This window comes from Puntigrus tetrazona, chromosome 5, assembly GCF_018831695.1.
Source record: "Puntigrus tetrazona isolate hp1 chromosome 5, ASM1883169v1, whole genome shotgun sequence".
Classification (NCBI taxonomy): Eukaryota; Metazoa; Chordata; class Actinopteri; order Cypriniformes; family Cyprinidae; genus Puntigrus; species Puntigrus tetrazona.
Window position 1 is genome coordinate 13915916 of NC_056703.1, and position 24467 is coordinate 13940382.

The window sequence follows — 24467 nt, forward strand, 5'->3', positions numbered from 1 at the left end:
GTAAATGTCTACGCCATTAAGACATTATAATGTTTACTCAGTTTGCCATAACTGAGTTGCAGTAAAAAAGAGAGACTTCTCTTTGGTGATGCATGCAGGACCTCTCCAATCCTTTAGTCCTCTTAAACTCACCTCTTCAATCTCCCAGAAAAAATCTGCCTCCACATTTATCAAAATCCAATCTTTTTTTAAATTATTGTTTATTAAGAAAATGCATATGAATATTATATTTAATTCTGGGGTAATCTGTTTGCACACATCTATTTCTATACAGAGGATGTGATGACAAACAGTTATATTTGTCTGTATGCGCGAGGAGTATATGATAGGAGACATTGATATTGTTGTGATGTGATTAATGTGCGATACCTTCACCGTGTGATGCGCTATAGACTCCCTCCGCTGTCCCGCTGGAATCTTCAGCAAACACGGAAGAAGCGACACGACACGACGGTGAACGCCAAATAACGGCCTGGATGCCGCAGTTGCAGACACGAAGAGCGATCCGGATCCAGCGAGTCCAGTCCTGCGCGCTGTGTTTCAGAAGCGATGCGAGGTGGGCTTACAGAGCTCTATAGCGCGCCTCTATTTCTACACGATCAGCAAATACTCTCTGTATAGGTATGCGGTATCAAGTGTTAGGGTTATTTTTATACTTCTGTCAGTTCTGCAGGTTTTCGCGAGGCAAGAAATATGTATGACAGAGCAGAACCGATACTGAATAATCTGAACCCGAAAGTCCTGCGCATGGACGCGTTGTGGATAGGAGTTTGATCGCACGGGCATCTCAGAGGTAGGCAAAATATAATATTTGCATGTGGAGTTTTGAATACGTTGCACGCCGCTTAAATGCAACCGTATAGGATGGTTTTCGCCGAGGATGCTTTTTTCAGATCAGTAAGTTTTTTATAATGCAGATGATCGTTTCAAACAGGATTCTCTTGAAGATGTATATAGGAATGTCGGTCGGTGATAACTCGATACGGGGTGTGCTGCTCGTGTGTCCGGGCGAGCGCGTCAAACTGCCGTGACATTGCTGCCATGTGAGATGAGGAGTTAAACGACTGCTTGTTCGACATATACATGTGTACTTAATGATCTGTAAATGAGTATACTGCCGTTAAATACTTGTCTGGTGGTAGTTTGGATGTTTTGGAGCTTGTTAGTGAAGTGAAAGACCACTGCCTTGACAGCCGTATTTGAATTCATTTCCTGAACTTCTTTTATTTACGTTCGAGGTTGCAAGAATAATTACTAGGAATAATTGCACCGGAATTACTTGAATGTATTATTGTCGCGAGTGTACTTTTGCAGGCCTGGTTTTATGTCTGTGTCTCATGTCTTTGGAGATTGAATTTGAAGTTTGGCTAATAGGATTTGCTATCAGATAGAAACATTAGTACATGTGCAATTATTGGGAAAAAGTAAAAAAAATGTTTAATATATTCTGTGAGGAAATACAGCTCTGTTTGAATCTCTACAGGACGGAATGACAACCATGGTATATCATTAACGAAATATAAAAGAAGAGTAGCAGTGATCACACGTGACCTGTAAACCAGTCATATAATGGCTCTTTTGTTTTCCCTTTTATAACTTTGTCTGCAATCCCATTTAAGCACAAGCGTAGTTTCATGAAATGAATCACACCTGTAAGGAAATTGCTCACGAGTTTATTTATTAAACAACCATTTTTGGATATTAGACATCAATTATAGCTAATTATGTCGTTCTGAATATGTTTATTACAGTTAGCAAAAATACTTTTTTTATATATATGTTCCTATATAAGAGTAGTGTGTTCAGTGAGCTCATCCACTGACTTCCTTTCAAGCAGAACAACTTGCACAGTGTGAATTTTTAAGCCGTTTTTCCCCGGTGGACGTGCTCGGATGGCCTATCTCAATGGTTCGCTCAACCTGTGTTTTTCCTTTTCTGTGTTTAGAATGTTTTCTAGTCAAATCTGTCATCAAATAAAATTTCATAGGTGCACCTCACTGCCATTAGTGCGACTGGTTTGAGGGCCGTTTTGAAAATTTGGTGGCAGATCCTAATAAAAATGTAAATTTGAATGGATTCTTTGCTTGTTAATCCTAAATTAGACCAAAGTAGAGCAGATATTTTCAGTGTTCTTCAGCGATCATTCTTCTGTTTATAATAAAAATGTGTGCTAATCTCTAAGATCAGGACTAAAATTGTGCTACTGGTGTTTTGATGGTTGACTGTCAAGTTTGACAGTAACTCTCTCTCTCTGTTAAACAGACCAAAGCTGATGTGTTTTCGTGTCAGTTTGTTCTCTGCATTGTCTACCAAACAGAGCAGGCTGTTGAGGGCTTGTCTGAGCACAGCGCCTCATTTACACTTTCCAGCAACATTGTTCACTTCTGCACAGAAACTAATAAATAACCTCAGGCCTTCAGAGGAGCGGCATGGTTCATTTCCACAGTGTGAAATCTTTCATCGGCCTCTCTTTTTTTACTTGAATAGAGTTAAATTATGGTACACATCACAGAATTCCACAGAATTGTCTAATATATGATTAGACTGTTATAAACGGAGATATAGGAATGTCATAAAAGAAAAAGTATTCACGCTTCCTGACACTCCTCTGCGAGTCTGAACAGGACTCACCCTGTTCCTTCTTGGGAAAACTATTACTTAGTTGTGGTTTGATTAAAGCCTTTCTGACATCCAAAGATTTGATCCAAGAATCTAATGCTGACCTATTTTTACTAATTGCAGTATTCAGTCATAGGCCTACTTCGTGTTATAAAGGTGATGCCGCTGTATGTAGTTTAACCAATTTATAGTTTATTAGTTTCACCCAATTTATTTAATGAAGTTAGATCTCTCTGTATTTGAGTGCTGATTTATCTGCTTATTTCATTCCACATTTAAATGTTAAACAGCATCCTGAAATATTCATGCATTTCACTTGTACCTCGTGTAAAAAACGAAACGATCTCACCTAAAAAAGGAATGTAAATTTCAAATAAAGTATGCAGGTTGCAATGTAATCTAAATAATCGTTTCATTCGGGCTGGAGCTGATGTGTTAATTGTCCTCTGTTTATCAATGGCTCATCATTATGTTGCTCAGTTTAGTGAGTCAGCACACTGGCTTCTGTGAAGCATATATCTGTGTGTTTGTCATCCACATTCACAGAATATCTCGTTGTTATCTCTCGTTATCTTCTACGTTGTTCTGTAGAAGAAAGACTTTATGTACTAAATTTGATTTAAAGATGTCAACGCCGTTCAAAACATTCAAACTCTTCCAGAAATACTTTATGAATCACATGATCAAACTGGAATAGGCATGTTTCAATGAATGACCTACATACTATGTCGATGCAATCTGTTAGGCAAGACATAAAACATAAAAAAGTCCGTTGTCACATCTAGGATCAGTATAATTTGATCAGAAATGAACACACTGTATATATTCTCTGGAACATTTCACTTCTCTGGGTTTTGCTGGGTCACTTATGCAACAGCGAGGTGGCTTTTCCCACACTTGTGTTTGAAACACTGGCATTTGTTTTCGCTGGGAGCGTGCGCTAGTTAAACTCACTTTGATAAAAGTCAAGGTTAAAGGAAATACACACACAGCGGGATGTAGTTAACAGAACCAGCTCCAGAAGTATGATTTAATGCAGAAGGTATTCGTTGAAGGAGTCGTGCTTTAAAACCCCTGATGTATTGTCACACGTATACAGCTCTTACGGTCTGTTAAACTTTTCAGCACGCAAACATACACAGTAAAACTGTTACGCAAATGTTCCTATTAAACTGCTGTTGAACCGTTTTAAGTTTTGCCAGCCAAGTCCATTATCAGCAGACACACAGAGACATGATATAGTCATCTATCATACGTGTGCCAAGACTAACAAACCCTGATTATTTGCTCAGTCTCTTTTTCTAAATTAGAGTTTGTTTATTATCTCTCACTTCTTATTAAATTTTGTAAAAATGTTTTCTGTTTTCTTCCCTTCTAAGTGGATCCCACTTTTAACTTTGACCTAAAGAACCCATGTGTTATGTAAGTGCCACTTCATCTGAATTAGGTTTTTTAGTTTGAAGGATTGTTCACTGTATAAAAAGCTTGCAAACACCCTCAATAAACTCCTAATTCACTAACGTAGTTAGGTTTAGGTATCGTGTCAGTTAAAGGATCTAAAACATGGTCATACAGAAAAATGCATTAACATTTGCCTATAAGTACTGTTTAGACAGTACAAATAAATCAGTAAAATAAACAGAAAATATGCAACTAGTTAATAGTGAGAACTGAATCTTAAAACAAAGTGTTACCAAATAGTTACTTAATAACCTAGATACACACTATCATGAAAAAATGGGTCAAATTTTTATGGATTTTCAAATATTTTAAAAAGAAGCTTCTTACGATCACCAAACCTTTTGAAACATTATTGCAATTTAAAATAACTTTTCTATTTTTAATGCATTTTAAAATTTATTTTTAGCAGATGTTACTTCACTGTCACATGATCCTTCAAAAATCTTTCTACTATGCTGAAGTGTTTCTTCTCGTTATTACTGTCAACAGTTGCTGCTTAATATTTTTTCATTTTTGATTTTCCAATTTGCTTTGTAGCATTATGAATGATATTCTTTTCTCTTTGGTACAGTTGCTTTATTTATTTAGTCAAAACCACTTAATTACTGTTGACTTATTTTATATACTGCAGTGTATGAGCTAAATACTCTCTCTTTTTCTCCCACAGGCATACTGCGTTTTCAGCGTCTAAAACGATGGCCGGATTGTTGTCCTGATAGAAATAGTGTCCTTCTGGATGTGGCCTTCAAATGTGTTTATGAAAAGACACTCTGAGCCAATGAAGAATTTTCCACAAGAAAAGAACAAAAAAGGCGCCCTGACTTTGTCCAGTCGGATTGGTTTTGAATGCTAAGTGCGTTGTGATTTTTGGCTCTCCTTCACGTGTGCAGTCCATTGATTGTATTTCACCTCTCCTTTCTTCCATTCACCCTGCTGCAAGGTCTGTCTCTCTGTTGTTCGGGAGGACACGGCAGGTCGGACATGTCTGCCAAAGCCCCCATATACCTAAAGCGACGAAGCCGCAAAGGAAAGAAGGAAAAGTTGCGAGACCTTCTTTCGTCAGACATGATCAGCCCTCCGCTGGGAGACTTCAGACACACCATCCACATCGGCAGTGGCGGGGGCGCAGATGATCTTTTCGGTGACCTGTCGTTCCTACAAGGTAAATTCCACCTGCTACCGGGCCAAGAAGGTCACCAGGGCTCATGTCAACTAAGTCGCACAGCGAGCGTAAGCAGTCACCCGCCGGCCAGCGAGAGCTCACCTCTTTTGAAAAATGCCTTGTCGCTTCCTATCATTGGGGGGGTGCAGGCGCTCACCCTTCCGGCCCCGACGGCCACAGCGACGGTGACCACTGCCGTCCCAACACCACTGTCAGCGACCCAATCACCCCCAACATCTCCGTCTCTCGCTCCGCCTCCCAAACCTCCCAGACTGCACCTGGAGGAGAGGAGCGTGTCACGGCACGCGTCACTGCCTGTGTCTCCGAAGCGCTCTCCACTTCATTTGCACACATGCAAACAAAGTCCTGAGGAGAATGAGAAGTGTGTGAAGGATGGAGATGAGGAGGAAAAGCCGTATCTGTCCAATGCCGGCTCAATGCTTTCCCTCCATCTGGACTTGGGGCCATCAATCCTAGAGGATGTGCTTCAAATCATGGACAACCAGAGAACAGGGACATTCGGTGGGGGACTTACACCAAGTGGACGGCAAGAGATATATACCTGAAAGTGAGCTAATCACAACATTTTTCTTCTGCCCTCTGAGAGAACTTATTTACCTGCTGTACAGTTGCATTTTCTTGGAAATGTAGAATTTTATGCTCATCGTACATATAATCTTTGGAAAAGATCTTTGGAAGCTCTAGGAATGGGGCCAGTTCAAACTGAATCTGTTCTGTCGTCTGATTTTTTTCCGGGTTCAAATGAAATTCATTTCTCTTCACTTTGGACTACAAGCAATACACCAATTCCGGCTACTCTTAGATACATTTTGAAGCATCTGAAAGCATTTAAGCAAGCACATGTAAAACTACCTGCGTTGTGTATGTACTACTACGGAGCAACACTACGGGAACAGAAAAACTGACATTTTTCTCTTTCAAAGCAGCAATGACATCATCTCCCCCTCTGTGTTGTTGCAATTTGTGTAATCGGGTAAAAATGCGCAGCTCCTCCCTAATGATCTGGACACACACTCATGCCAGGAGGCCTCTGCATCTACACCCTGGGATTGTAACTTTCTCTTTTTGTTGGGAGTAGTTTTCATTGTTCCGAAACAGAAACCCAAAGGCACCGAATATGGAATGTTTTCCTTTTATAAAATACCCTTTTTTTAAACTGTTTTTGGTTTTGTTGAGGTGTCTGCAATCCCTCAGGCTTTGACAGATGATCACTTTCTTTTGGCAGCAGTGTTTTTTTCTTTCTCTGACTTGAGTGGTGGGGCCTTAAGGGTTTGTGTTATCTTGGTAACCCTCGTGTAACTCAGCCCACGTGGGTTAATAATGCTCTGTGCTTCCTGTTCAGAGATAAAGACCTATTACTGTTAGTATTGTTTTGTCAGATTATAAACTCAGATAAACAACTTGTAACCTTTTTTATTAACTTACCATAAAATGCATCAAACCATCAACAAGGAGAGCTTAAAAGAAATAGCAGTAATAGTCGTATTGCAATCAACTTTATATGATGCTAACTTTGCACTGTAACAGCAATAACAAAATCTACTGCATTGATTTACAGTCAATCATCAGTTCTCATATTTAAAAAAATATGTTTTGTTCTTAATAGTGAATTGTCTAACAGTTTCATCCTTACATTGTGAAATTAATTCTAAAGCTGAATCTATATCCAAAACCACAGTTCTGTTCACGTAATTTCATTTTTGATATACATATGATCTAAAGGATTAAATGCACAGACAGATTAAATTATATGGTATATATTTCCATTTGCTAAGTACTTGTTTTTGTGAGAATAAGAACTCATTTCTTTAAGCTAAATGTTACTGAACTGAAATAATACTGAACAGGGACCTAAATCATAAACATAAATAGAGTTTAGCACTAATCATAACATAGAGTTTATTTTACATTTTCTTAGACTTAATTAACCTAAATGTTCTCATAACCACTTTACTGCTAAAATTATTTGAAAGAGACAATAAGCAATGTTAAATATGAAAATCTTGATTTAAAAAAACATGTATAGCTCGCGTAAGTCATTGTATTACATTAAGGGTGATCAGGGTTAATGAGGATCTTATGATTTTGCATCACTGAAGCACAATTACGACAAAACAAACAAAATAATAAGAGTAAATAAAAGTACAATACCATTTTACAGTAAACAACTGGGTAAATATATATGGGTACGTGTAAGTATGAACAGGCAAATGCATTGCTAAAACATGTTAATAAGCATCTCCAAAATACTTTTCTGCTCCACCACGGCAATACTGTGATCATTTATCTTGTGTAATATTAATGCTAGTTTGAGTTTGTGAAAAATACAGACTTGGATTATTACTGTATTTTAGATTAAACTGAAAATATGATGGCATGACTTGTTTCTCAGACATCAGATTCCTGACAAAGACTTTTTATCATAAAAATGCATCATGTTTTTAGACTGAAGGGGAAACAGCTGCATCTCTGTGAGGAATATTATAGCATTGCTGCCTTGTCAATGAAAGTGAATCATTGATGCCTTTGACTCCACTTTAACGATGTGTCATGTGCCTCTGCAGCACTGAAAAAGGAGATATTTTTGCCAATGTGTTGGTTTTTAATGGCCTTTATTTTTGTCGGATTCTGTGCTAGACGTTAAGTGGATATTTACTGCTGCTGCTGCTGTACACGCTACAATAGACTTGCAGAAAGAAACATAATAGTGAATAAATGCTGATTTCTAATCCAAAGTTTGACTGTGAAATCTCTCTCTGACTTATGTGCTCCTGTATGTAAACACGAAAGCAGTCAAAAATGGCATGATACAATACGGATTTGTAAGGCTTGTCCTATTTTAAAGCAAAAGAATTCCCTAGCTAAGACTGAAATTATTATGAGTGTGAAAAGAGCAGAACTGCAGGTCAGTGCATGAATGACTGTTATTACTGCTCTTACCCGTGACACGCTTTTTTTTTTATCAAGTCATAGCACGCATGCCTTTATTCTGTTTTGAATACAAGCAATGTCTTGAATTTGCGATTTTGAACATATACCTTGTGGCTGAAACCCATGCTTGTGGTTGCGTGTGAGGCCCATTGAGAGTTTGTGAGTGTGTCTATGTACTTATTTGCAGTAGCTCCTCTCTTTTCTGCACAGGTCCTGGGAATCTTTCCAACTGGCTTTATTAACACAGAGCAGCCCGAGTCCCTGACCTTACGATCACAATACCATGGGAACACCAGCGAGAAAGAGTGAGAGAGTGGGAGGAAAGGAGTATGGAAGGAAAAGGGTTGAGGGAAGGTGAACGAGGGCAAGGATGAAGGAAAAGAGGGGTTGAAGGTTTGCAGAAGAGCAAAAAGAAGACCGTTGATAACAATCCACAAATGATTTATTGTTAAGAACACATTTGTTGCACTTTCATACACATTTCATTAAAAGTCAGGAGGGTGAGGCTCCTACAAACAACGGTCATCATAGCCAGCTGATCTGCATTCTGATAGTGATTGTTATAAATGTTAAATGAATTATTAATTTTGGGCAAACCTCTGTTGTGGTAGTGAGCCATGCTCTATAGCAAATCCATATTTAAAGGTACAGTTTAGCCCAAAATGATTTTTTTTTTTTTGTCGTGCTTTACTCACCCTCACATTGCTCTGTACGACTTCCGTTTTTATTGCTGAACACAAAAGAAGATTGTTTGCAAAATGTTTCAGGCTATTCTTTCTTGAGGCAATCGCATTCAGTATGGACCGATGTTCTTTGAATCATTATTAACTTTCATTTTTTGACAAAAACTGTTTTTCATAGACATCCCAGCTAATAAAAAATTTATTGCAAGAACATTTTGGTAAAGTTAGGAAAATACCATTTCTGAATGTTCTCTAAAAATTCAGAATGTTAAATAAAAAATAATAATTTCTTGGTAATGTGCATGTTAGAGAAACTATGATGTTGGTTTTTGCTTAGTCTGTTCCTGATGCCTGCATTATTTTTTTTTTTTAAATAATAATCATGGCCGAACCTTAAAATTATGTGAGTATGTACATTGTGTGTGTGTGATTTATCTTAATGTAATTAGGGCAAATACACCCTCTATATCACAGACTTGCTCTAATGTGTTCCTCCTCACTCCCAAACTAAGAGAATGTAACAGATAATAGCCACCCAGCATCTGAGAACACACACGCACACATAAAAACATTTCCATGGAATATTCTGACAGTGCTCTGAGGAAGGGAGGATACAGAAAAGTATTCACCATGTGCTCTGCTACTTCAGTGAAGCCTTTGTGAGCGTGTCAAAGGCTTTGCTCTGTGTGTGGCTACTATTCACAACCTGTCAGTTGTTATTGAGAAAGACCAATAAAAGGAGGCAACGTTAAAGAAAAGGGAATGAACAGATGAAGAGGTTTCGAAAGGCTAAATAAAAAGTTGTTTGTTTTGTGATAGCCTATATCCTTTTAGGGAAAGTCAGCATAAAAGTGGTCTGTACAAGAAACATTTACATGAATATATTCCTTTACGAAAAAAAAACAGTGCTTGTGAGTTGTGTCTGTTCAGCTGAGGACACTTTCCACAACATTGACATTAAAGTAGGACTAATCAGATTGTATTTACAATAGCCTTTTCTATATGTTCTCCAGACCTTTTCAGAACTCCAAACAAAAACTAAAGCCAGCTGCTGAGGCCCCCAGACCAGCATATCAATCAGAGAAACAGATCATATCCATTACAAGAGGATGAAGGGGGTTAAGATTTCCTGATTTTTGGTGCTTTTATACCGCTTCTGTTTTATATTTAATTAATGTATATTAATATTTGACTGAACTTATCGCTAAAATCTTTTTTTGCCCAGACAATTGAACAAAATGTTGTTGAGAGGTCATGGTTGTGAGGTTGACAACTAGCGCCACCTCGTGTCCATTCGTGAACAGTGCAACACGATGAGTTTGACTTGGTTTTACCCGATCACGTTTCAGTCTAGAGCTTATTTACTCGTATGCACACAGTTAACGTAAATCTGGAATGTGTTTGATTCAGCATAATGAAGTGAATAAGAATTTGGTCAAAATTCTAGTCGATATGACTCATGAACTAAATTTAAGTCTTACATTAAGTGATACATATAGACGTAATTAAATTCATTGTTTGCTAAAAAAAAAAAAAAAAAAAAAAAAACCCTCACATCCAACTTCTGTCTATTCTTGGGGTCCGGCGATATCCGATTCATGAACGAGTAATTGAGTCAATTGAATTAGATGAATCTTTTTAATGAATTGATAGATAGTTCACAAAACCCTACAGGCCTACATTACGCTCGGACTCGAATCGAACAGGCCTTGTTGTGTTCACTCGCTGACTCAATTTATTTTTATATAGATATATCGCGAAAAAGTTTTATTGTACTTTTATGCCATTTTGGCTTCAATAACAACCAGTACTGCATTTAATGTTTTGCGCGTTTCACAAAAAGCACATCGTAATGGTTTAGGAAGACAACAAATCTCTATTGTTGGATGCGCTGTAACTGTCTATATTTGAACACGAATTAAAGCTTAGCGCTCACCCTCCCTTCTCCTGAACGCCCCTGACCCGTGACCTTCCCCTAAGGTGCTTCCTTTTGCGCAAGCGCAGAACACCCGCTGTGAGCGCATTAGAGCCAAGATGGCGGCGGTGGTGGAGAATGTTGTCAAGCTGTGAGTATTTTCAATCCTTATTTGACTACATATGAGATTTCCATGTTGAACTATGATATGTAAGTTTGAAGTAATAACACAACATGATGGGCTTTTAAATAATTTGCGTAAAGAGAGCTAAAGACACGTGTTTGACAAGGTTATCCAAGCTCTGGTTAAGTTAGCTGTACTAGCAGCTGCCGTGTCCCGCTGGTGTCAATGCTTCAGTTAGCTTCCGTCTTTCAGCATGACCGGGGAGTAAAGCATGTAGGAGGCTTTTCTGTTCCGCTAATGAGTGTGTTTATGTCCGCGCTGTCATAAAGTGTCACGGAGACCATGTTAACGCGATTAAATGTTTTATTCAGTTGTTGTTTGTCAGTGATTTTGTTGCTTGGTTATTTCAGCCCAGTTCAGTTTTAGAGGCAGCAGCTGTCAGTCAGTTTTATTGGATTGCACTTGTGTCATGTGTGGATATGAACACGAGAGACTCGTAACACTTATTTTAAAGCAGGCTACATTTACCTGACACCTTTTATTTAATGTTATTAGCTAAATAGTTTGCTCTACCTGAAGGTTATGTTCATTTATAACTAACGATACACTAACTGTATCATGTAGTGATGTTCTGAACCCAGTGTTTTTAGTAATTTGGGCTGCTAAGTGCCTGTGTTCTTTAATTTAAAATTAGCTGTTCAATAAGAAGGCAGTGAAATGGCTAAAAAGTTTCTAACTCGTTTTTACAACTCTGGTAGCTCCTGGAAGCACAGTTCCTTATTCAGACCTCACTTTTTTTCTGACACATGGTTTGAGGACACAGTAGGCATATCTGCAATAGTCAGAAAGGGAACAGAAAACAGGATTTGCGCTTCAAAACAGACCACAAATTGTGTTCAAATCTGTTCAAATTGATTTTAAGTTAAATTTTCTGTGATCAACACTTACCAACAAAAATACAGGAATCATTAGTCCGCTAGTAACATTAACTTTGCAGTATCAAACACTGTTACTCCGAAGCCCTGTGTACAGCTGCTTTAACATCTGTCTCGGTGGATCGATTTTATCGATATGTTTCTAGAAGGATTTCTGTTTTCACAGCCTCTACTCTCCAGCTGGTTTTATTGGTCAACTCAATCATGTAGTCATCTATTACCAAAAGTTTAGAGAGTACACATTATGTGGATCCTATCTGTCAGGCATTTTTAGCATTGTTAATGTTTTTCATTATTATGTTTTTATTAGTTTTTTGTACGTTAGATTTAGTTTTTGTCATTGTTAAATGTTTTTTATTAGTTTGTTATTCACACGTTTTTTTTTTTGTTTTTTTTAAACTAGTTTTTCTTTTATTTTGAAATTGTTTATGTCTGGCTTTCAATAATTATTATTGTAGACATTTTTCTCCTTAAATTTATTTTAATTTTAATTTCTCATTTTTGTTACACATACTTTTTTCGTCCAGTATCTAAGACTAAAAGTAATTCAAAAAAGCACATACATATACATATGCAGCAATCGTGGCTGTTCACTGTTTGACAGGTGAACAAAATGGTTATTTGCTATTGTCTGAGAGGACTCAGAATGCATTAGTGTTAACGCCACCAATTCAGTGTGGTCACATATCTGACTACCTCTAAATATGGTTTGACACTGAATCTCATTTACACCTCGATGGTGCTGTCCGTCAAGTGGATTATGATAGCAGGTGTTTGTGTGGTCAGAGTGTCTAGTTTGCGGTCAGAGTGTCTGGTTTGTGGAATGTGCTTTTCCATTGACCAGGAGTCTTTTGAAGCCACTGCTCTGTGTTTTGGCGTCTTCAAGGCGGGCGATCATCCCAGGGCTGTTTTGTTGTCTGGGCTGTAAACCCCTCAGAGCTCTTGGTTCTAACACACCAAAGCTTTAAGCTTTTGTTTCATCCTCTGTGACATCAACGCCCGTCTGTGCTCTAATCTCTCGGGCTTTAGCTAGCCTGTGCTCTCTCCGGGGCTCTTAGCGGTTGCCGGGGTGACGGGCGGCAGCAGCACCTGCTAAGTGGCTGGAGTGAGAGAGTTACAATGACTGAGCTGCATGCCTGCAAGACCTCCTGCTGCATACAAACACACACGGGTGGCTAAGCTGAACAGGGTTTAGCTGGATTCAGGGTGGCAGTGTTGGGGTGTGTGTTGACACACTATTGCTTGTCCCAGACAGAAAATGGCTACTTTAGGCTCTGTGTGAGTTTCAAAAAAGCACCTCTGGTTGAACTTGGTTTTAATTCAGGCTTTTGCATTTACCAGGGCATTGTTTCTCTGTCTGTAGGCTGGGTGAGCAATATTACAGGGACGCCATGGAGCAGTGTCACAACTATAACGCCCGTCTGTGTGCAGAGAGGAGCGTCAGGATGCCCTTCCTTGATTCTCAGACAGGTGTCGCCCAGAGCAACTGCTACTTCTGGATGGAGAAACGGCACAGAGGACCAGGTGGGAAGCACTCACTCATAGTGGTCTGTTTACAGAACAGAAGTGTGTTTTGTAGTGTTGGCAGTATACCAAATGAAGTTGATACCAATACTAGTACCAGTTGTTGCTAAACGGCAAAATTATTTGATACAAATAAAAGTTAATTTTTTTATTTATCTATATCTATCTATCTGTCTATCTATGTATGTGTATATGTATATATATATATATATATATATATATATATATGTGTGTGTGTGTGTGTGTGTGTGTGTGTGTGTGTGTGTGTGTGTGTGTGTATGCATGCATGTGTGTGTATAAGTTATGTTATCTCAAAATCGTAATGCCAACCCACCTTGCAATACAAAGTAATTACATTGCTATATATTTATATCAGTGTATCAATTTCTTTTATGCATGTATAATTAATGATTAAATATCTATTAGGGGAAAAAAATAATCCAAAGATATCCAAAGAGGTGATGCTGGACTACAATCACAAAAAATGGCATTATACAAATATAAAAAATACTGTCTTTTTGTTGTTTGTACATTTATTTAAAGTAATCAGAATTTGCATTAAGTAAGGAGATACTGTGTTCATCACAAATAAGAGTTGGTTACTTTTCTTGTCAGTGTTATTGTTATCATTGATTAACCAATATTAAATAATTATACTGCAAGGCCTAATGTACTTTTTTTCTCCCAAAAGGCGTTGCCCCAGGTCAGCTGTACACATATCCAGCACGACGCTGGAGGAAGAAGAGGAGAGTTAGCCCTCCAGAGGACCCCCGTCTAGCCTTCCCGTCTCTAAAGTCCGGTACGCAGCCACTCGCTTTCTCTGTCTAATGAAAATATAGATGTGTTGTTTTAGTAAATCCCTGTGTGTAGGTTTATTTATTTATTTGTTTTCCAATTTCAATGTAATTAGACTTAATTAAATTGTATGATTTGATGACATTTCTATCCATCTCTGTGCAGTTGCCTATGGATGTGAATGTGCGTGTGTATGTTTCAGAGCTGGATCTGGGGCTTAAGAAAGATGTTTTCTCCAGTGATGGCAGCAGTTTAGAGGCACTTCTGAAAGGAGAGCCAGTGGACAAAAGATCTGGGGTGGAGATCCGCACAGCCGAGGAGGAACCCAGCTCTACCGAGTACTCTTCTGGGGGACTAAACCCCAGCAGTAGGGTCCGTAAGGTACTAAGAAAACATCTTTTGATTGGAGCTGTCACTGTTTTTCATTCAAATCTTGCCTTGCCTAATGATTCTGTCTGATTGGTTTTCACTCTTTTGTGTGTGTAGAGAATTTTGGAGCCGGATGATTTTCTAGATGATCTGGACGATGAAGATTATGAAGAAGATACTCCAAAGAGACGGGGAAAAGGCAAGGGAAAGGTGATTTTTTTTTTATTTTATTTTTATATATATATACTATAAATTATATGCATGTACATAATCTTTACACAAAACCTCATTTGTGTTAACAAAACGCCTCTGAAAAGTTACATTTATGATAAAAAATGGTTTCACAGGGACGTGGAGTCAGCAGCACTCGGAAGAAGTTGGAAGCAGCAGCTGCTTTGGAGGATCGAGACAGACCATACGCTTGTGACAGTGAGTCATATACAGCATTCAAGAAAACCACATGACTCAGCCTGCTGACCTCTCGGTGATCTCATCTGGAGATCGACTTCTCTTTGCTATAAAAAGGCTGAGCTGTACTGTAACACATCCAGTCACAATCAAAGATCTGTGTCACCCCTTCTCAGCAAAGCTGTCATCGTGAGCTTCACCACATGAAGGCTTGCAAAAAAAAAAAAAAAAATCATCTGACACGCTGAACTTGGGAATAATGTGTCAGTTAGCTCTTTCTTGTCTACTCATGAAACCAGAAGTACATAAATAAATGCATTTTGTTACAAAAAAAACAAAAAGCATATTCCTTTTACACTATATATGCTGTGATTTACCAATCCCACATACAGCCTAATTAAACTAGTAAACAATCTTCTAAACCAGAGGGCAATTTCTACTTGATATCCATTTGGTTCCAGGTTTTGTGTTGTTCTTTCATAGTTCTGGATCTCTATTCCCTGCATTTGTGTCCTTGCCCTTAAATGTGTCATGATACTGTGATGCAGATGTTCTTTATGAGTTTATTTTTCCTGATTTCCTGATTCTTGTTGTCAGTCTGTGAGTCTTTCAGTCTTTCTTTCTCTCCTTTTTCTTTCTCTTTTCTCTCTTTCAGACACTTTCAAACAAAAGCATATTTCAAAATCTTCCGAAAGAGGTATATTGCTCTCTTTCTCTCTCTCTCTCCGTCTAGTTCTCCTTTCCTCATTCCCTGTCTTTTTCTTTTCTTTCCCCACCCGCTCATGTCTTGGTCCCCTCTTTCTCTTTATTTTGTGTGCATTGCAAACGTGGTTTGTCCCAAGATCGCACTGAACTTGTGTGAAACTAGAGCTTATTAATGGGTACATTTTACATTTTCTTTTTTTTTTATGTAACGAAAACTGCCTGAACAGTGTTAAGTGTGACAGCAGCTTCACAGGAAGACATTTTTCACAGAATTCATTTCTTTTTTTTCCCCCTAAACAAGTTTTGCTGCCTGTAGGCTATGTGAAATGTTCAGACATGTTCAAGCGGGTTGTTTGTTGCAGCATGACATAATATTACTTTCCAGACTGAGGTGTTCTCGTTGGGAATTGTTTGAAAAGCACTTTATACTAACAATTTACTTACATGGTTCTTATGAATAAGTATCAGCAGGGACGTTGCAATTAAAATATAACTGTTCAAAATGTTTGGGGTCAGATAGAATTTTAGAATTAAATAAAAGATCAAACCAACACTGCATGTATTTGATTACAAATACAGCAAAACAGTAGCATTATTGATTGTTTTTTTTTGTTTTTTTTTACAGTTAGTGATATTACAATTTGAAGTGATTGTTTTCTTATATAAGATGTAATTCATTCTTAAAATGAAAAGCTGAATTTTCAGCATCTATTGCTCTGTTTTTTTTTTTTTAGTGTCACATGATCTTTCAGAAATCATGCTAGTGCTAAATTATTCTATGCTTTTTGGTGCTCAAAGAGACGTTTGTTTTTAATCAATGTTGATATAAAAAGTATTTATTTTTAAATAGAAATCTTTTTAAATGTAAAAATGTTTACTGTCCCTGTAATGTATCTTCACTTAAAGAATTGATATCTATAACAGAATCTTACTGAATTAAAATTTTAACAGTAGTGTATATTCATGTGCAGCTCACAAAACAACAATCTTTCAGTATGTTTAACATGTAGTTAATCAGCTGTGATGCATTAGTCTTTTTTTTTTTTTAGACTTCAGTGCTTTGTTCTGTTATATTCTTAGTATGCAACTGATTGTACTCTACATTTCTCCTCCTTGCATATTACTTATCATTTGTAAGAAACATATATCTTAATTAGCTGTTGTTACCCCCCTCCCCAGTTAAAGTAAACTGATAGAAATATAAATTGCTTCTCTTTATCTCTCTTATCCTTATTCACCTCTTTTTGTGCTTCATTACTTACCCTGTTTCGTCTCCATATAACTCTCATTTCTACATTTTTTTCATTGCTGCTTGTAACAGTCATCCTTCTCTTCATCTCCAGATCACTTCCCTGTTTTTCTCATTCCTTTTTGATTAAACTGAAATAGTACCTCTGCTTTTAAGTTGCCAAAGGACTCCCTTTTCCTGAATGTGTAGTGCTTATGGTTTTAAAGGGATAGTTCACTCAAAGTTGAACACGTGAAAGTTGTGTCATAATGCACTCACCATTTTGTTCTGACCAAATACCTTTCTAGTGTTGAAAACTAAAGGAGTTACCTAACAGAATAACCAAGCTGCTCTTGTTTAGTGGAATTGGCCAGCTGTTTGCTTACACTGTTTTGGAAAAAAGGCACTTGGTTCTATACAAAGAAATAAGTAATTTCATTTTGAAACGACAAGGCTGAGTAAATGACGTTGTTCATTTTGTGGTGAACTATTGCTTTTGTTAAAGTGGAGCACATTGGGTGAATCTTAATAGCATATTAACATTTGCTATGCTGTTGAAGAATGATAATTAATGAGCATCTGGAGAGCCAGGAATGGTAGACTAAACTCTCATGCATGAGAGAGCTTTGGTGTGAAGCAGTAGTGCTTCATGTGTACAGTACAGATGATGATTTTTTTTTTTGTGCATAATGACAATTACAGGTGCTTATAACCCATAATTGTGCTCTGTGTGTGTGTGTGTGTGTAGTCTGTGGGAAGCGCTATAAGAATAGGCCTGGTCTCAGTTATCATTACGCCCATTCTCACTTGGCTGAGGAGGAGGGGGAGGAGAAAGATGAGATGGACATTCGTGAACCAACTCCACCCCAACAAGACGAACCGAAGAGTAAGTAATTAATGGCAGACTCTGGTAGCCAGCTGAACAGAGGCCATTTAACTGTCACTTTGACTGGCATGAAATAATTTACACAATCTGTTGCCAATAAAACTAAAAGTATATTTCTGGTTGGCGTCGCGTCGTAGACTAGATTTATTTCAAAACCATGTGAAGTGCTTTGCCTGCCTTCTAAGGTGGTGCTGTAAATGAAAGCTTGTAAGCGACCAGTTTGGAATGCTTTACGTAGGCAGCATCTCACAGAACCTCGTAATGCCAGCTACCTGACTGCTAACTAAGCTAGCTTCTAATTTTCTTTGAATCCTGAGTGATAATGGGTATTCTCTTTCTCTCTGGTCTATCAGCTCCTAAGAAGGGCCCAGATGGTTTGGCTCTGCCAAACAACTACTGTGATTTTTGTTTGGGAGATTCCAACTTGAACCAGAAAACCGGCCAATCGGAAGAGCTTGTGTCCTGCTCAGACTGTGGCCGTTCTGGTAAACCAATTACACATACTTTTGCTTGCTTTCTTGGTTTTGGATTTTTCTTGCCTGGATTATCATTGACTGATTCTCTGTTCTCAGGTCACCCCTCTTGTCTGCAGTTCACTCCAGTGATGATGGCTGCTGTGAAAACCTATCGCTGGCAGTGCATTGAATGCAAGTGTTGCAATATGTGCGGAACGTCTGAAAATGATGTGAGTTTAACACTATCTAGCCGTAAAAATGTGGAAAAAAAGTGTATTTTACCTAACATCTATCGGGAAAGCATTATTGTGCAAAACTGTTCCCTTCCTTGGTTTATTATGCATCTCTGTTTCTCATGCTTTGCCGCAGGACCAGCTGTTGTTCTGTGATGATTGTGACCGAGGTTACCACATGTACTGCCTTTCGCCCCCTATGTCTGAACCTCCTGAAGGTAAAGCAACATATGCAGTAATACACACAATTCTTTATATACGCAGCTCCTGTTTTTAAAAGTGATAATAATAAGAAATGTTTCTTGAGCCCAAAATCAGCATATTACACTGATAACTGAATGAGACGGGTGAAATGACTTAGTTATAATACATAATGTGACTGTTGCCCAGACGTTTTCCCTGATTTATGGTCTGAATAAGTTGACAGTAGTTGCCAAATGTCAACCAGATTTAAATTGAGAGATTTCATAGAAAAGCACACAGTGTGTGGAGATCAGACTCTCTTTTTTTTTTGTAGCTTCTATGAATACCTTTTTATGTTTGATGTTTTGAGCTGATTTTAGAACACGTTTTATTTTTATTTTTTGTCTTCTAGCAAATGAACATATTTATAGGTATAATAGGTATTTCATCCCGTATACATTGCTAAATAATAAAGATGTCTATTTAGTTCAAAGAACATATGAAGGATTTATCTTATATCATAAATAAGGGTATCATATAATCATCATTCATTGAGTATTACCGCAAGTGAATAATTGCATTATTTTATTCTTTACAGGAAGTTGGAGTTGTCATCTGTGTTTGGCCCTCCTGAAAGAGAAAGCCTCTATATACCAGAATCAGAATGCACCTCCCTCGTGATGGCCTTTTTGGAAAGACAGACCTTCTTTCTCATAGTTACCCTCCTAGATTCATCTGTTCAGTTTAAGCAAATGAAACGGGTCGAACAAAAGTTGTATTGGAACAGAAAAAAAGACGACCCCCTTGTCCGTGCCCGCAGACAGAAAAGGAGGGAGAGAAAGCGAAAGGGAGTGAGAAAAGAGTGCCCTTCTTCTTAGTTCTCTTTCACATCTCAGCAGGTTTGATCTCAGTATGACTGTTACACAGTTCCAAGTTTCAAACTACCCCTGCTCGTTGTTTTCAACTATTAGCCCCCCCACAACTAACACAGTACTTCCACAGCAAACGTCAAAGCCAGTCACAAACTCTCTTGACACTTACAGCAGTACATACTTGGAGGAAGTCGCTATGAGAATATTATGACTCTGTTTTTGAGTTCCTGCTCATATTAGACCTGATATTTCCACCCGTTTCTGGGGACACTGTTTAACAAGTAATTAGCTGCAGCTTATATCAGCCACAATAAAAAAAAAATTGCATATTCAGCCATATCCAAAATACTCTGTACTGACACTGTGCTTATCACGGAGACGAATAGTTGAAACCAATCAGCATGCCAATGCTTGTTCATAATAAGCAAAATAGAAAAGAAACAATAATGTGTTTTTGTATATTTATAAATTTGTATAGCATATAAAGGTGTGCCGTATTTAAGATCTTAAACAATAGAAATGGTTCATTATTATGATGGGAGTTACTTGGGGATTTTTTTTTGTTGTAATGATAGCATCTGTATATGCCACTGAAGCACAGAGTCTAGAAAGTCAGCGTGTGACCTCTTTACTAACTAATGGGTTAATGGTGCAGGTAAGGGTAGTGATTTTAATTTATATTTTTATATTGTCATTCATTTTTGCATTTTTTTAGACATGCTTAAGATATTCAGAAATTGGTTACAATTTAGGTAAAAGTGGATAGGACATCGGGTAATCGAGGAATAGGATTGAAAAACAGGACTAAAAAAAGAAATAGTCCAGTATAAAAACGTTCAGAAATAATGACTGTAATAATAACTGTTGGCAATTAATGGAGATGTAGAACAATATATTGCAGTCTACACTGAGATCAGTTTGAGGATTTTAGTAGTTTGATAGATTCTACCAAGAATGTTAAATGCCTTTCAAAGTAATCCTGAAGGATTCACTGTTGAGTACAGGAAAGATTTCTATAGTGCAAGAAAATATGTGGACAAATACTTCAATGCCATAATTCTTATGTTTACTGTAATGACATTTCATTGATTACGGCCATACATATGACAAACATATTCTTTTATCAAATTATCATTAAATTGCCAATTGCCGGGTGTAGGATATTGAGCAAAAGTATTTCTGGAAAAAAAAAACACATGTAAAACACACAAGTATGTGGGTCACATGCTTGGTTAGTCAGCAAATTAATTTTAATATAGCTTAACCAAGAGTCTGCTTTCAGTCCTTTAATCTGTGGTCTGTATTGGCATCTTTATGGCATCAGATATGTGCCATTTAAACTGGAAAAATTGTCACTTAGAGAGAGGGTTCACACAAAGAAAGTTCAATTGCCGTCATTTACTCACAAACTGGTATAACTTTCTTCTGTGAATCATAAAGAAATGAGAAATGTCTTGTTTTGGTCACCGTTGACTCCTATTGTATGGACAATAAAAAAAAAAAAAAACATAGTTTGATCCCAATATCAACTATCTTCAAAATATCGACTAGCGTCTAGCGTTCCACAGAAAAAAGTCATACGGCTTTTGAAAGGCTTGAGGGTAACAAAATGGTGACGGAATTGTATTTTTTTTTTTGGCTGAGTTGTACCTTTAATTAGGGATTGAATGATGGTAGTGAAGACAGAAAGGTTGCTGAAATGACCCAGTGCTAAATTCAATACAGCACGGATGTGAAATGTGGTATTTGCTGAATTTGTCAGAGCTTAGTTTGACTTCCTAGAGTAAGCTGAAGCAGATATACAGCGTGCTTCAAATGTTCCCATATTTTCCTGTCTTCTATTGCCATTTACCTTCACAATCCAGCCAAAACTTCCTTTGTTTAAAGAATAAATCTAGAGCACTGCACGCAGTTGGCTCTTTTGACCCTGTTCTTTGTAAATGTATACTGAATGAAGAAATGAATTGATCTGAGATGAGTTCTGTGTACTCTGTAAGTCTTCAGTTTTAAAATAACCGCAGACCTCCATAAAGGTTTAGGCTTATATCAGATACTGATACATTAATTATTGCTCATGGCATTCATAACATGTACAGGATCTTATCATTGTTTTATTTTTCATTCTCAGTTTAGTTACTGCATGTCTACCTTACATGGTCATTTATACATAACACAAAACATTTAGCTTACACTCACTCTGTTGTACTCGCAGTACCAGCATAGTAAAGGATTATGGGAAATGTAATAATTTAGCTTTATGGTATCAGCCAACTAACTATTCTTAAAATAATTAGAAAATGTAACGGTTTACTTTTCCTGATTTATTTTTTTAAATGATTAACTACACCGTTTAAAGACAAAGTGGCCATTTGTTTTTTTTGTTTGTTTTTTTTTTTTTGTAATTTATTTTTTCTTTATTTAAAAACAAAATGTGTTTTGTTAGGTTGGTTTTGGGGATTCATTTGTTTGTTTGGTTTTTTTAGTGTATGGTACACTTTTTTTTTTTTTTTTTTTTTCCCAAGAAAAATAAAACTCACATACCTTTATATGTTGTGATCTTCACTTCTTGTTAACTTGTTCAGTACCCGTGCTGAGCACATTTACATTCAATAGTACATCCCTTATTTAATTTACTGCAGTTACGAGTGTCTACAGATTAAAATATGTAACTAAAATAAGTCTAATCGGATTAGAGTTCCAAATGTTTGGGGGTAAATTAAGAAATGTCTTGATTTTTGGTTGCTTTAACACATTTAAAGTAATCTTTGAGAATTAACACTACTTACAAAATCGTGATATTTATTAAATTAACATTTATTTTTTTTAACGCGATTTAATAAGCACATTTAAAATGGCATCAGAATAATTTTTCAGTGTTGTTGTCAAGCGGCTGCTAAATGTTTTCTTTATTATTTATCTATACATAAGGCAATTTAAAATAACATGCAACAGATTATTATTTCTTGTTGGATCTTAAAGTACTATACCAGCTTTTGATGTAGCCAAAGACATATAGACCGCAAGGCTAAGTAACTTCCCATTAGTGTCTGACAAGATTCAGAATCAATCAGTTTTGCTCTGATAGTGTAATGTCTAAAAGCAGAGGCACACACAAATTTAGTCATACAAATATAGAAGTAAAATCTGAATTAAAAGTCATATTCCGATTTACCGCGGCCCCGAAATCATTCCATAGAAAAAAGTGTGGCAATTGAAGCACTATGTCTGGATCACTGAGTAATTAAAAGCACCCGTGCTATAAATTGAGAAATGATAGTGTAAAAGATTAAACGTTACTGCAAGATTTATTCTGCCTCACAGAGGCATGGCGATTCCAGCTGTTTGTATCCCACTTTCGCTTATCTCCACATCGACAAAGTAGCAGTGCTTTGAATGTGACCCGGAAGGACTCGTTGCAGAGGGCATAGCACATCGGGTTGACCGTGCTGTTTACGTAACACAGCCAGTATCCCAGCTGCCAGAGCTTTTCTGGCACGTGGTATGAAATGGAAGCCAAAACCATAATGTTGTATGGCGTCCACGTGAGGATGAACGCCAACAAAATGGCACTTAGTGTCCGGGCCGCTTTTTTCTCTTTAATGATCACATTGATGCGATGTTTGGCTCTGAGCTGGTGGCAAATGCTGTGGTCTGACTTTTGGGGTGCTTTTAAGTGGGGCTGATGTCTGGTGGGACGCCCAGCTGATGAGCTGAACTCTTGCACCTCTTTGATGTCCTCTGATCTGCTTTGCAGATCCTTCAATTCAATTGCAGTTGGACTGGATGAAGATGCTCTCGCCTTGACCTTCTGCTCATGTTCCTCGTCTGTCGAAGAGGACAAGGCGCTGTAATCCTCATCTTCAATGTTCCAGCTACTGTTGCTGTAAGCCTCCTTGTAACTCTCACGAGCTGACTTCTGCATAACGGCTGTGGTTTTGTTTTTCGATGAATTGAAACACCCAGCTGACTTGGCTTTGGTTTTGCCTTGTCCTTTTCTGGGATTTGTTTCCTTTGAGCGACTTAAGTTGCTCTTGGTACTGGTTTGGTGCACTGATTGTTTTTCCAACCCATCCAGAACATCTCTAGTGTTTTTTACAGCCCCGACAAAACCGGCGAGTCCTTTCGCTCTGTTCTCAATTTCCCAATAAATTCGCCAGTACAGAATGATCATGATCGTGACGGGTAGGTAGAACGCAGCGATGGCAGTACCGTATGCAAGCGGTGGAACCTTCAAGAACGGGATAGAACAGGCCTGGGCTTCAGCTCCAGATTGTCGTCCAACCAGATGAGGCCAAAACAAGATAGCAGGGCCCCATAGCATAAACGACACCACCCATGCGAGAGCGATCAGTGCTGCTGCTATTTTCGGTGTTCGCTTTGTTCTATAAGTCAGGGGCCGTGTGACTGAGAAGTATCTGTCGAAGCTTATGACCAGCAGGTTCATTACTGAGGCGTTGCTCGCGACGTAGTCAAGTGTCAACCACAGATCGCAAGCTAGATGTCCCAGTGTCCAGCGGCCCATGATTATGTAGGCTGTGTATAGATTCATTGATACAGTACCTAAGATCAAGTCTGCCACCGCCAGACTCAGAAGATAGTAGTTACTGATGGTCTGTAACTGACTGTTGACTCGGATGGAGATGACCACCAAGGAGTTGCCCAGGATGGTGATAAAAGACAAGGGTCCGGTCACAAGCACGATCAAAACCACCTCCCATACCTGGTGACCCTTAAGAGGAGTCATGGTGGGGATAGTTGCTTGTGAGATGCAAGTGTGGTTCATATTCCCAAGGAAGACACAACATCAGATCCTTGAAGGGCCAAACGCATTCTTCAGGGTGTAAACCAGAAAGCGTCTCATGCATTACTAATTATGAACATCAGGGGTGCTCTGTGGCTCCATGTTCTGATAAGAAAGAAGAAAGGTAAGTTGTTTTTAAAGCATCTTGGGTAAATGA

At 38.0% G+C, this 24467-nt stretch overlaps 3 protein-coding genes across 6 annotated transcripts; 2 read left to right on the top strand and 1 right to left on the bottom strand.

Moving 5' to 3' along the window:
• The first annotated feature begins 419 nt into the window (after window positions 1-419).
• On the top strand, window positions 420-7998 carry cdc42ep2 (CDC42 effector protein (Rho GTPase binding) 2). 3 transcript variants are annotated; one of them, XM_043239978.1, is made up of 4 exons: window positions 420-556; window positions 666-793; window positions 4748-4933; window positions 5021-7998. In XM_043239978.1, exons 3-4 carry the CDS (start codon window positions 4927-4929, stop codon window positions 5806-5808), a joined length of 795 nt encoding a protein of 264 aa, XP_043095913.1. In that variant the 5' UTR covers window positions 420-556; window positions 666-793; window positions 4748-4926; the 3' UTR covers window positions 5809-7998. The 3 variants fall into 3 exon arrangements, with proteins under 3 accessions (XP_043095913.1, XP_043095914.1, XP_043095915.1); XM_043239979.1 differs by lacking the exon at window positions 420-556 and adding an exon at window positions 3999-4041 and having other exon boundaries at window positions 563-793; XM_043239980.1 differs by lacking the exon at window positions 420-556 and having other exon boundaries at window positions 563-793; window positions 4748-7998.
• A 2798-nt stretch (window positions 7999-10796) lies between these two features.
• On the top strand, window positions 10797-21416 carry dpf2 (D4, zinc and double PHD fingers family 2). 2 transcript variants are annotated; one of them, XM_043239930.1, is made up of 12 exons: window positions 10797-10943; window positions 13215-13375; window positions 14067-14174; window positions 14373-14551; window positions 14657-14749; window positions 14887-14968; window positions 15603-15644; window positions 17629-17766; window positions 18120-18251; window positions 18339-18451; window positions 18591-18672; window positions 19236-21416. In XM_043239930.1, the coding sequence occupies exons 1-12, from the start codon at window positions 10912-10914 to the stop codon at window positions 19316-19318; spliced, it is 1245 nt and encodes a 414-aa protein (XP_043095865.1). In that variant the 5' UTR covers window positions 10797-10911; the 3' UTR covers window positions 19319-21416. The 2 variants fall into 2 exon arrangements, with proteins under 2 accessions (XP_043095865.1, XP_043095866.1); XM_043239931.1 differs by lacking the exon at window positions 15603-15644.
• A 1309-nt stretch (window positions 21417-22725) lies between these two features.
• On the bottom strand, window positions 22726-24301 carry chrm1b (cholinergic receptor, muscarinic 1b). Its single transcript, XM_043240379.1, has one exon. The coding sequence runs from the start codon at window positions 24290-24292 to the stop codon at window positions 22796-22798; it is 1497 nt and encodes a 498-aa protein (XP_043096314.1). The 5' UTR covers window positions 24293-24301; the 3' UTR covers window positions 22726-22795.
• Window positions 24302-24467: the final 166 nt, after the last annotated feature.

What these genes read in the sequence shown, in the direction of transcription:
- dpf2 (XM_043239930.1), top strand. Translation starts at nt 10,912, where the DNA reads ATGGCGGCGGTGGTGGAGAATGTTGTCAAGCT. An exon ending in GTGGAGAATGTTGTCAAGCT is followed by an intron (nt 10,944 to 13,214) that starts GTGAGTATTTTC and finishes CTCTGTCTGTAG; the next exon opens with GCTGGGTGAGCAATATTACA. An exon ending in TTCAAAATCTTCCGAAAGAG is followed by an intron (nt 15,645 to 17,628) that starts GTATATTGCTCT and finishes GTGTGTGTGTAG; the next exon opens with TCTGTGGGAAGCGCTATAAG.
- chrm1b (XM_043240379.1), bottom strand. Translation starts at nt 24,292, where the DNA reads ATGAACCACACTTGCATCTCACAAGCAACTATCCCCACCATGACTCCT.